Source organism: Schistocerca americana, chromosome 5, assembly GCF_021461395.2.
Source record: "Schistocerca americana isolate TAMUIC-IGC-003095 chromosome 5, iqSchAmer2.1, whole genome shotgun sequence".
NCBI lineage: Eukaryota > Metazoa > Arthropoda > Insecta > Orthoptera > Acrididae > Schistocerca > Schistocerca americana.
Window position 1 is genome coordinate 98,203,916 of NC_060123.1, and position 12,496 is coordinate 98,216,411.

General features: G+C 40.0%; 1 protein-coding gene across 2 annotated transcripts in view; it reads left to right on the forward strand.

The window, feature by feature from the left end:
- LOC124615608 (adenosine deaminase-like protein) overlaps positions 1-4,952 on the forward strand; it is an 85,011-nt gene extending 80,059 nt beyond the window's left edge. For both annotated transcript variants that reach the window (XM_047143604.1, XM_047143603.1), the window contains 2 exons: positions 419-519; positions 4,504-4,952. In XM_047143604.1, the coding sequence (XP_046999560.1) occupies positions 419-519; positions 4,504-4,698 (296 nt within the window). In that variant the 3' untranslated portion in view covers positions 4,699-4,952. The remainder of the gene's footprint in view (positions 1-418; positions 520-4,503) is intronic.
- The last annotated feature ends 7,544 nt before the right edge of the window (positions 4,953-12,496 follow it).

The following is a 12,496-nucleotide window of genomic DNA, read 5'->3' on the forward strand; positions in this document are numbered from 1 at the left end:
TAATCAGAATTCCTAGTACACCAGTAAATGATGCAAGCTGGCACTTTTTATCAAAATTAACGTGGCGGATGTTGGCTTCGAGTTTGTGACATCGTGACAACTCCCCTTATTATTCCTCCATGATTAGGCTTGCATCGACAAAGTATGTAAATAATAAGCCAATGGAACAGTTATCATCTCTAGACAAGGTTATAAATAATGTAGAAAGAAATTTGTATGAAATCGGGTTATAATTTTAAATATCTTTCAGATCATGAAAGAAAATGTTCAGATTAATAAAAGTAATAAAATCCTACAGACAAACATGAATGAGACATATGTGCTTATTTACTTACTGTGAATGTATTGTGCATGTATAAATTTAAAGTATTCATTATGAATCATCTGTATCTTAGGAGCTCTTTTACTTATTTCACAGAAGTTTGTCTTACTTCAAACCTGAAAACTAAAACCATTGAAGGTTATGAGAAAAGTCATTTGGGACCCTTGTTGGAACAGAATATTCCAGTTGTTCTGTCGGTAGGTATTGTGAAATTTAACAAAATTTATTACAATCTTGGAAATTCCTGGCTCTAGCAATATGTAAAATGAGGGAAAGGTTACCACTCATGTACAGCAGATTGATGTGTGGAGCATAGAAACACACAACAGAAAACATCATTCAGGATAGCTTTCATGCACTTGGTCCCATGAATGTGTGTGCTGTTGTTACCAGAAGAGCTAGTGCTAGGAAGCTAGCATTAATGCTGTTTTCTGTTATGTTTTTCTGTGCTCCATGCATTGATCTGCTGTAGGCAAGTAATTGATTTTCCCTTATTTTACATATACAAATTAATTACACTGATTGAAGTATTATTATCATTGTCATCATCATCATCATCATCATCATCTGATATGCTTGTAGGTAGATTCAGAGTGTAATTGTCATAATGCCATCATTTCAGAAGATTTTGAAGTCAATGCAAGAGAAAGGTAATCACTCATGTACAGCTGATCAAAGCTTATCACACAGGCACATTTTTAGTACAGTTTCACTAGTTCTTAAACTACTTTTTTTTTTCAACAAAAGTAATAAGTTTTTGAAAAGGTAATATAATTGGAGAGATAAAAATTCTACGGAAGGCAGGACAACACACCCATGAAGGTATTAGAGTTTGCAAGCTTTTGGAGCCAGTGGCTCCTTCTTCTGGCAGAAGGGATGAAGAGGAAGGAAGAGGGGCAAAGGAATAGGACTGGTGAGGTTTAGGAAAAGGGTTAGCGTTCAGAAAAGTTGTCCAGAACCTCAGGTCAGGGGAAACTTACCGGACGGGATGAGAATGAAAGACTGATTGTTAAAGGACTGCAGCGAATGAGATTTGAAAACCTGAGAGCTTAGAGATGGAAGATAGTGTAATATGCTTGACAGGGATTACTGCCAAAACATTGTGCCTGCCTTCAATGGATCTGATCATGATCCTAACTTGATTCACCACCACCACTCCATAATTATCCCTTACAAGGCTTCCAATAATGCCTCACATCCAGCATTGCTTTAGAACCCTTCCTCAGATCCCTACAAGATGACTCTAGCTGTCCTCTGCAAAACTCCATGCTCTTTGTTCCCTAAAAGCTGATTACTTCATCATTATCCTCCCAGCGGACAAGGGGTCTACCACTGCCGTACTTGACCAACGAGAGTATGTAAGCGAAGGTCTATGTCAGCTGTCTGACACTTCTGTGTTTGGCATCTGCCATAAGGTCCCATCCCTGTAATTTGAACTGACCTACAGTCCTTCTCTAAAACATCAGGCTCCTCAAAAGGACTAACGCTTCAATCTATGGGACTTCTTACCTCAGCCAAACTACGCACCACCACCTTTTACTTTCTTCCTAAGGTCCACAGATCCAATCACCCTGGCTGTCCAATATTTGCTGGCTTCAAGGCACCCACCGAACGTATATCTACTTGGTTGATCAACACCTGCAAGCCATAGTACAAAGACTTCCTTCCTATATTAAAGACGCCAACCATTTCCTCAATTGTATGAAACCTGTGTCCGTCCCACTCCCACCACATACCTTGCTTGTCACCATTGATGCCACCTCCCTCTGTACCAACTTTTCCCATGCACATGGTCAGTCTGCTGCTGAACATTTCATCAGTTAGCACCCACCTGATTCCAAACCTGTGACATTCTTCCTGCTTGTCTTAATGAGGGACAGACAGACAGACAGATCAGGTGCATGGTCATGGGAACATGGATGGCTCCTTCCTATGCCAAGCTTTTCATGGGTTGCTTGGAGGAGGCTTTTCTGGCATCCACAAGCCTGCAGCCCCTGCTTTGATTTAGATACATTGATGACATCTTTGCCCTGTGTGGACTCATGGTGAGGCTGCCCAGTTAAAATTCTCGGAATCTGCAAATAGATTCTTGGAATTTGTAAATACATTCTCCCAATAAATTTCACATGGTCCTGTTCTGAATTCCATGCCACTTTCCTTGACATTGGTCTCATCCTCACTGAAGGTCAGCTACACACTGCCATTGATATTAAATTTACTAACAAACAACATAGTTACTTTTTGACAGTTGCTCTTCTTTTCACATCAGAGGATCCCTCGCACACAGCCTTGGCATTTGAGGCAAGCATATTTGTTCAGATGCAGACTCTTTACAGCAGTACACCACCATTCTCATCTCACCATTCACAGGACATAATTACTTCGCCAGCCTAGTTATAAAGCAGATTTCCTAGGCCATCACATCCAATCCTAGTACTGATCCCTCCAAAACACAACTTAGAAGTGCATCACTTGTCACTCAGTATTACACTGGTCTTGAATGTATTAATCAGCTACTTTCAACATGGCTATGACTTCTTAAAATCCATTCTGTCTCAGATTTTGCCCCCCGCACCTAGATTAGCTACTCATTGCCCTCCCAATCTCCACAATATCCTTGTCAGACCGTAAGCTCCTTCTGCACCCATCTCCCTACACTATGGCTCCTACCCTTGTGATTGTCCCTGCTGTAAGACTTGCTCTATGCACCCTCTTACCACCATCAATACCAGCCCTGTAACTGGCAAAACATATACTGTCAAAGGGAGAACCACCTGTGAAATGGCACATGTCGTATACTACCTATTATGTAAACACTTTTCGACCTTTTACATTGTCATGACTGCCACCGAGTTATCAGTTAAGGTGAATGGACATAGCAGAAGGTGTATAATGCCAACACTCAATATCCTGTTGCAGAGCATGCTCTATAACATGACAGTTGTGACCTCGGTGCCTGTTTTACCATATGTGCCCTCTGTATTCTTCTATCAGACACCAGTTGCTCAGATCTCCGCAGGTGGGAACTGCTGCTATAAAATGCCCTTGATCCTTGCCACCCACCTGGCCTTAATTTAATTTCTCCGGTCTCAGTGTTTCTTCACAGTAATTATTCCTTTCTTCACTCGCATTTAGTTTTCTGTATCTTTCATTTTCAGCTTATCTATGTTTTGCTGCCCCTCCCCCCCCCCCCCCCCTCACTCCTCTGTCACATAAATGCACTTAGTTTAGCCACCCAAGATCCTTCCTTCATCATCCAAAGTAGTACTTTGTTTCTAGTATACTGTTGTCCACCCAACTTGTACAATATATTAGTCCTTCCCTGCTCCCAATCCTACTCATATGTGTATGATGAAGGTGCAAGACTTGTCTTGTATATGTAATGACAACCTCTTACTGCAATCCATTCATAAGTATTTCTTGTTCTGTCAAAGACAGGGCTATGTGTGAAAGCAGCCTCATTGATATATCACTCTACAGTATGTGGGTTTGACAAATAATCAACTGTCTTTCCACATCCTACATGAATGACCTACTTCAACAGCTCAGCATAATTCATCTGGTCTAAATTCTACCCACAGGTATTGTACTCCTTTTACCCCTATGTCCTTCCCTCTATTCTCCCTCTTGTCCCTTGTAAACAGACTGCTGACATATGTCATTGTTATATGAAATGAGTGATGATTTTCAATGACTTCCACTGCAGAATGCAGAACATGATCTCTCTCTGAACACCCCCCCCCCCCCCCCCCCCACACACACACACAAAATTCACCTTGCATACTGCACAGCTGAGAACTTTTCCTTGTGAGATAGGAGAGCGAGACAGAGTCAGAAAGGGCTTGCCAGCTAGATTAACAACATTTTTTGTTACCTGATAAACAATGAAAAAGAACAACAATTGAATTGAATTGAATTTTCATTAGTGTTGGCATTATTATTTTCTGTAATGCCCTTGATACCGATAAGATGCATATTATATCCTTAAAATTATGACCAAAGGTAAACAAGTACATAAGTAAAATGATTGAACAGTCATGCATGCTTTAGTTGTGTAAAGAAGAAGGGCTTGATTAATAAATTAATATTGTGGTCTACAATACTACAATACCACTGCATGTACAGTCAGTTTCTTAAGCATTTTGTATAACTGGTATGATGCGTTTGCTTTTATTTTATAGACTGATGACAAAGGAGTATTTGCAACAACTCTGTCTGAAGAATGTAGAATCGCAGCTGAAACTTTCTCCCTAACAAGAATGTGGATGTGTGAGGCCATGCTCCGGAGTGTGTCATACACTTTTACTACTGAAGATGAGAAAAACAAATTAGCGCATTCAATTCATAAATTTATGAATAGTTCAGAATGCAGTTAGTCATGTCTAGTTCTTCATGTATTTTTAGTCATCATCTTTTGCAGCTGTTCTGTGCAACATTGTCATTCTAAGAGCTAATCATGGCAACAGTGAATAAGAAAATAGAAGTAGGATGTTGTAAATCAGTCATATTCTTCTTTATATGTAGATGTATTTGCATATCCTCTGATTTTACTAGCGATCTGTATGCAAACTTAATTCTATCTTTTTTCTTCTGAAAACTGTGAATTAGAAGTAAATCTTTATCCCTTTTTATAAAATAATGAAATTAATTTTAACCTGTGTGTTTTTTTATCACAAAACACTCTGAAATTTGTTACTTGTATGTTTTTGTGAACATTTGTTATTAATCTCAGCTTAAAAGTGCTGTTGTGACCACATTTTCCCCTAAGCTTCACAACTGTTCCATTATAAGTAATGAATCATCTTTCAGCAAGTTTCAATCATGTAATCAATGAAATGTGAGAGCCTAGATCCTATGAATAGTCTACATCTACATCTATATTCCACTAGCCATCAAGCAGTGTGTGGCGGAGGGCACAATTCGCGCCAAAGTCATGTTTCCCCCCCTCTGTTCCACTCGTGGATCGCACGAGGGAAAAACGACTGTCCGAACGTCTCAGTATGAGCTCATATTTTCCTTATCTTTGAATGATGATCATTATGCGATTTGAAAGATGGTGGTAATAATATATGCTCTACATCCTTGGTGAAGATTGGATTTCAGAATTTAGTGAGCAACCCCTTCTGTTTAGTGCGTCATCTATCTGCAAGTATGCCCACTTCAAACTTTCTGTGAGGTTTGTAACGCTCTCACGATCGCTAAAACTACCAGTCACGAATCTTGCCGCTCTTCTTTGGACCTTCACAATCTCTTGAAACGGACCCAACTGGTAAGGGTCCCACGCAGACAAACAATATTCTAAGACTGGCTAAACTAACGTATTGTATGCTATTTCCTTTGTTGAAGGACTGCATCGCTTCAGGATTCTACCAATAAACCACAATCTAGAGTTTGCCTTACCTGTTATTTGTGTAATCTGATCATTCCATTTGAGATCATTTCGAATAGTCACACCCAGATACTTGACTGATGTTACCGCTTCCAAAGACTGATCATTTGTTTTCTACTCATACATTAATGGGGATTTTCACCTTGTTATACTCAGTAGGTTACACTTACTAATATTGAGAGATAATTGCCAGTCATTACACCACACATTTATTTTCTGTAAATCCTCATTGATTTGTTCACAACTTTCGTGTGATACTACTTTCCTGTAGACTACACCATTGTCGGCAAACAGTCTAAGGTCGCTGTCGATACCATCAACCAGATCGTTTATGTAAATTGTAAAAAGCAGAGGACCTATTACGCTGCCCTGGGGCAAACCTGAAGTTTCTCTTGTTTCTTTTTGAAGTTACCCTGTTCAGGACGACATACTGCTCCCAGTCTGTTAGAAAACTTTCTATCCAACTGCATATGTCATTGGATAGACTGTAAGCGCGCACTTTTTGTGGCAACCGACAGTGCGGAACTGAGTCGAACGCCTTTTGAAAGTCGAGAAATATGGCATCAACCTGGGAGCCAGTATCTAGAGCCTGTTGTATATCATGCACAAAGAGGGCCAGCTGTGTCTCGCATGACCACTGTTTCCTAAAACCGTGCTGGTTTGTGCAGATGAGCTTCTCAGAGTCTAGAAAGGTCATTATGTCTGAACACAAAGTACGTTCCATGATTCTACAACAAATTGACATCAGTGAAATTGGCCAGTAATTATGTGCATCTGATTTTCTACCCTTTTTATAGATTGCTACGACCTGGGCCTTCTTCCAGTCCCGTGGAACTTTCCACCTTTCCATTGACCTCTGATAGATGATGGATAAGAATGGTGCTATATTTGTAGCATAGTCAACATAAAATCTTACAGGGATATTATCTGGGCCAGATGCCTTTCTGGCATCTAAGGATCTTAACTGTTGCAGAAGGGTGGAAGGTTGTAGGACACCCCTCGATAGATCAGGCGTGCACTACACACAGGAAGCAGCTATATGGGTAGCACATTACTTGTGGCATGCACATGGTTTTTTTTTTAGATTAGGTTCCTCCCCATGGGAAATAAACCGCTGGCCCAAAAAATTAGAAGTTCATGACACTGATGTGGGTGTGCCAACTGTAAAAATTGTTAGTTCGCCTAAACAGGTCATTCCAAAGGATTTAAATATGCTTAATCTCATGTTAGTAAATTGTCGAAGTGTCTGTAGCAAGATCCCCGAGTTAATCTCCAAAATAAACAGTAGCAATGCCAATATTGTGTTAGGTACTGAAAGCTGATTGAAACCAGACATAAAAGGCAGTGAAATTTTGAACTCTGATTGTACAATGTTTAGGAAGGATAGGACTGATGCTATGGGAGGTGGTGTGTTCATTGCAGTTAAAAGCTCTGCATTATTACACTGTCATAAAAAAAGATGGTACACCCTTTTAGAAGTTTCCAATTCACTCAAGATTCATTGTTGCAACATTCATATGGAGTATATGAAATGATTATATTTGCAGAGCAATGGCGCAAGCAGTTCTGAGGTACCAGGTAGTGACCCATACTGAAACACCTATATTAGCATGCGGTGTAGCCTTCCCAGGCAGCACTGCAGGCACTGACTCTGGCATCCAGTTGATCATACAAGGGTGAATACTATCCTGGGATACACTATGCCGTGCCTGCTCGACCTGTTCACTTAGTTCTGTAAGAGTTGGTGGTTGTCATGTTGCACGGGTCACTTTTTGTTCCATCATTTCCTACATGTGTTTGATTGGAGACCAGTCCAGAGATTATGTTGAACAGAGAAACATCTTCCTGTTGCAAGAATGGCAAAAGAACGGATCTAACAACATTCTGCGTGTACCGATTGCTCGTTAACGTACTTTCAGAAACACGAAAGGTGAACGAGAGTTATAGCTTATCACAGCCCAGACCATAAGGCCTGGGTTGTGGCCAGTGTGTCTCGGACAGATGCACTCTACAAGACATTGCTCACCAGGTCTATGTTATACGTGCAGACAACTGTCACTTGCATGCAGGCATAATTTGCTTTCATTTCTGAAGACTATGCCATGTCATTCCATCTTCCGAGTGATCCTCTGACAATACCAGTCAAGCTGTGCATGTTGATGCTGTGGCATGACTGAAATACAGGCTAGAGGTGTGCGTGCTTATAGTCCTACTGCCAATAACTGATTCACAACAGTTTTTGTTGACACGCCTGAGCTCACAGGCCCTCATACCTGTGCTTTGGTAGCTGGATGATCTGCCACTGTTGCCCTTACAATACGATGATTATGGCGGACATCTGTGCAGTGTGGACATCCAGAACCTCATCTACGAGTGTAAGAATGGTCATGTGACTACTGATACTAGCACCATTGCGCAACTTGACCTCTTTCAAGCTCTCTCAGTTGGCTGTAGAAAGCACTAGTGTGTCTCTGTGGCACGGTTGCCTGCTTGCTTGGTACATTTGCACCACACTGAGCCTTCTGGCTGTGAGAATTACCTATTAAAGGGTTGACACAGATGGCGCTCAGGTAGCTATGACACTATGCTATCTGCTGACAGACGATGTTGAAACCCTTATGAGTACATGTTCTATCACCCAGGTGGCATATGCTGTGATCAGATCAAAATTAACATTGTCTTTTCAAGTGTAATATTTTTTCTGGCAGTGTATTTTCAGAATTTTGAGTACAGTCATCATATTAAATAGTTTTCTGTAAACTGCAGCCACATGAACAGTAGAAAACAGACATGTAGGAACAGCCTCTGCTAATTCTTTTCAGAATTTTGAGTACAACAGTGACATGTACAAACCCAATTTATTTTCTTGTATTTTTTTACTGTATCTTGCAAGCTCGTCTTGTGAACTCAGGGATGGTGACCTCCTAACTATTTTCACTCGCTCTATGATATCTGTGGCTGGGATAATCACCTAATACTTTTCAAGTACATGCTGAAATAAAGAAAAATATTTTTTTCTATTTCCATTGGCCCAGAATCCTGAGTGAATATACTATTTATTTTAAGAATCATGCCATTTATTCCAAACTTTTCCTCTTTGTACATATTTCTTTTGCAGATTGAATTGGATTTTTAAAAATGTGTGTGTGTGTGGGGGGGATACTAGTTACTTTGGCATGACTGATGGGATGCCGTCAGTTGGATTTCCTGAGAAGGCCCACAGCCTGTGTGCTGTAGCACTGTCTTTAGAACTGACCACAGCATATTGGCTTTTAGCTAATTTAAAGATATGAAGAAGAGAGTGATGAATTTCTGGATTAACTTTTTTGACTTCTTAAATAGACATAAGAGCTCCAGAAGCACTCTAAAACATTGTATATGTGACTACTAACATAGATTACTTTGTGTGAAATGCATTCAGAGATATTTTAGTCTTGTCATCTTTGACATAGTGACTCTCCATTCAATCTAGGCAAAAGTAGTGAGGTATGTTAAAGAACATTTTGAAGTCTTCCACCTCAGCTGTTTTTGACAAGTATTCACTTACTGCATCTTGCACAATTGGCTAGTTTAATCCTTTAAAAACCACTTCTCAAGTGCAATATGTGTCAATACATACCACAGTTATCTGATTGTAATACGGCAGAATAGAGGATCACACGCACATGCATATGTCAGAATTAATACAAGAAAGCTTGCTCCACACAGTAATAGTAAGCTTCATAACTGGTGCCACGTTATAGGACACTACACGTTCTCTCTTTTGTTGTTGAACAGTTGGTGAAGATGATTGTTATAGCACACAGTAAGCTTTCTTGTTTTAATTCTGATGCTTGCACATGAAGTGCTCACTTTCTGGTCGGCTATTCCACCATTTTATAATTGGATAACTCATCTATATATTTACGCCTATTGCAATTGAAAATAGCCCATAATGACATATTTGACCAGTCATGCAATACGTAATAAGTGAACACTTCTCAAAAAAGCCAAGGTAGAAAACTTCAAAATTTCCTTTGACAAATATACAGCTTTGGTACTCCACAAGAAAAAAGTAGCAAGATATGGTTCCAAAAATTATCATACATATATCAGTGTTTTTGGCCAAATCATCTACGTCTACATACATAGTCCACAACCATCATACGGTGAATGGTGGAGCGTCCCGGTGAATGATGGATGGTGCCGTGTACCACCACTAGTTATTTCCATTCCTACTCCACTCACAAATAGAGCAAGGAAGAAACGATTGTCTATATACCTCTACACGAGTCCCTACTTATTTTATCTCATCTTCACGACTCTTACACAAAATGTACATTGGTGACAGCAAAACTGTACTGCAGGGCAGCTGCAAGTGCCTGTTCTATGAATTTTCTCAACAGTGTTCCATGAAAAGAACATCATCCTCCCACCAGGAATTCCCATTTGGTTTCACAAAGCATCTCCGTAACACTTTTGGGTTGACTGAATCTACCTGTAACAAATCTAGCTGCACACTTCTGAATTGTTTTGACGTCTTCCTTTAATCCAATCTGGTGGGGATATAAACACTCGAGCAGTATTTGAGAATGGGTCATTCAAGTTTAGTGCATGCAGTCTTTTATGTAGATGAACTACACTTTCCTGAAACTATCCTAGTAAATTGCTGTCAACCATTTGGCTTCCCTAGCACCGTATGTTGTTCTTCAATTTCATATTGCTTTGCAACGTTATACGTAGATATTTAATCCACTTGACGTTCTCAAGCAACACACTACTAATGCTGTATTCGAACATTACAGGATTGTTTTTCCTACTTACATGTGTTACTTTACATTTTTCTACATTTACAGCAAGCTGCCATTCGTCATGCTGAATAGAAATTTTGTGTAAGTCATCTTGTATCCTCCTACAGTTACATGATACTTTGATACTTTCCTGTGTACATAACAACATCAGCAAACTGTCACAGATTGCTGCTCACCCACTCCATCAGATCATTTATGTAAAGTCAAACAATGGAAAGTCCAGATTGGAATTCCAACAGTATTATAAGGAGGACAGATCACTACTCACTGTAAAAATGACTTGTTGAGTAGCAGACAGGCACAATGGAAAGACTGTTACATACTGAGTTTTCAGCCGGAGCCTTCTTCAGAAAAGAAAGGAAAACATGTATACATTCAGACAAGTAGGCACACCTAACACGCACATGATCACCATCTCTGGCCACTCTGGCCCGATCGCAGTTGTCACATTGAATGAAAGCAGCAATCCGGAGTGAGGCAGGGATGGGGGAGGGCTAACAGGATACAACAGGGGGGAGAAAAAGGCACTGTCTGGTAGTGTGTGCAGAGGCTACATGGAGGCATGACTGGACTGCCAGACACAGTGTCAGGGGGCTACAGGGGAGGGAGGGAGGGAGGATACAGGGATTTCATTTGATTTGATTTATTGCTCATTTAGAGACCTGTTGTCTTACGTTTTATAACACGTTGTTCATTTTACTGCTTTTCATTTAAGTTACAAAACATATTCCACATTACAAACAGCAATTATTGTTTTCAGCAATAATAAATAAAAAATACAGTAGAAATTATGAAATAAAGAAAAAAACACACACACAAAAATATTCAAATTTTAAGAAGATATAATGACAGACGATAGGAAAGACTTGGATAAAAAGAGAGAGAGATGTTATCCTATCTGAGCCAGCATGATCTGAAAGCCTAGAAACTACTTCAAGCCTTGCAGTCCCAGTCTGCTAAAGTTTCATTTATGGATTAATATTTCTAAACACTATTTACAAAAACACAATAATTATTATCTACATTGTGAAAAGTGCAGTGGTGTGTGAGTGTAAAGTATGTTATTTCTTGGGCTTATTAATTAACCTTCAGTTCCTATATTATGTGTCTTCAATTTTACCTACCATGTTGCTTACACACTAAGTATTCAGTTACAATGTTACATCGCAACAGTGGTATAATGGTTGCTTGATGGATAGGCCTGCTGTTTACATTTAAGCTAGAACAGATTTACAAGGCTGATTGCCTTACGCTGTTTATTCTAATTAAGTTTAATTATTCTAGATGTTGTGTAAGGTTGTCTTCAGTACGTGTTGGTGAAAATCTTTGCCGTTTGAGTGAGTGTGTATTTCGGTACAGCTGCCTGTGTTGGTGTACGAATTGGAACTGCTGTCTTAGGTGCTTCATGTGTGTTACAGTGTTCTGTTATATGGATGTGTCTGTCTGAACTCGTTGTGTGATGTCCTTGAGACATCATCAGCATTTTTATTTATTATCTCCCACTCGTCTTTGTCTCTTATTGCCCATATCGTGTCATTGTCGTACTGCATTGGTGTCTGGTGTGCTGCTCTGTATCAGTGACAGTGAAAAAGTATGTGTTCTGAGGATCCATGTTCCCCACACCTACAAGAAGCACTCTGGCTGCTGCATACGCAATGTAAGTCCACAGGGTAATGGGTGTAACCTGTCAGAAAGTGAACCGTACCCTGGCTGGAATTGATATGGCTCAGCCTCAGACATTCCCTGATGTCCAGGAAGAAATGATATAACCTATAGCCCTTATTGCTTACGGTAACTCCCATTCCCTTTGGCAGGTATCCACCCACAATTTAATGAGCTAGCACTTCCCGGTGATGTCATGTCCATTAATCTTGATCACCTTATTCTGTTCCTCCTCCACAGCCAGTACATTGCAACGCGGAATTGAATGTTTATGTTGATAGAGAAGGTTCCAAGCACCACACAGAGTAATTCCGCTGATGTGCTGTTGAAAGC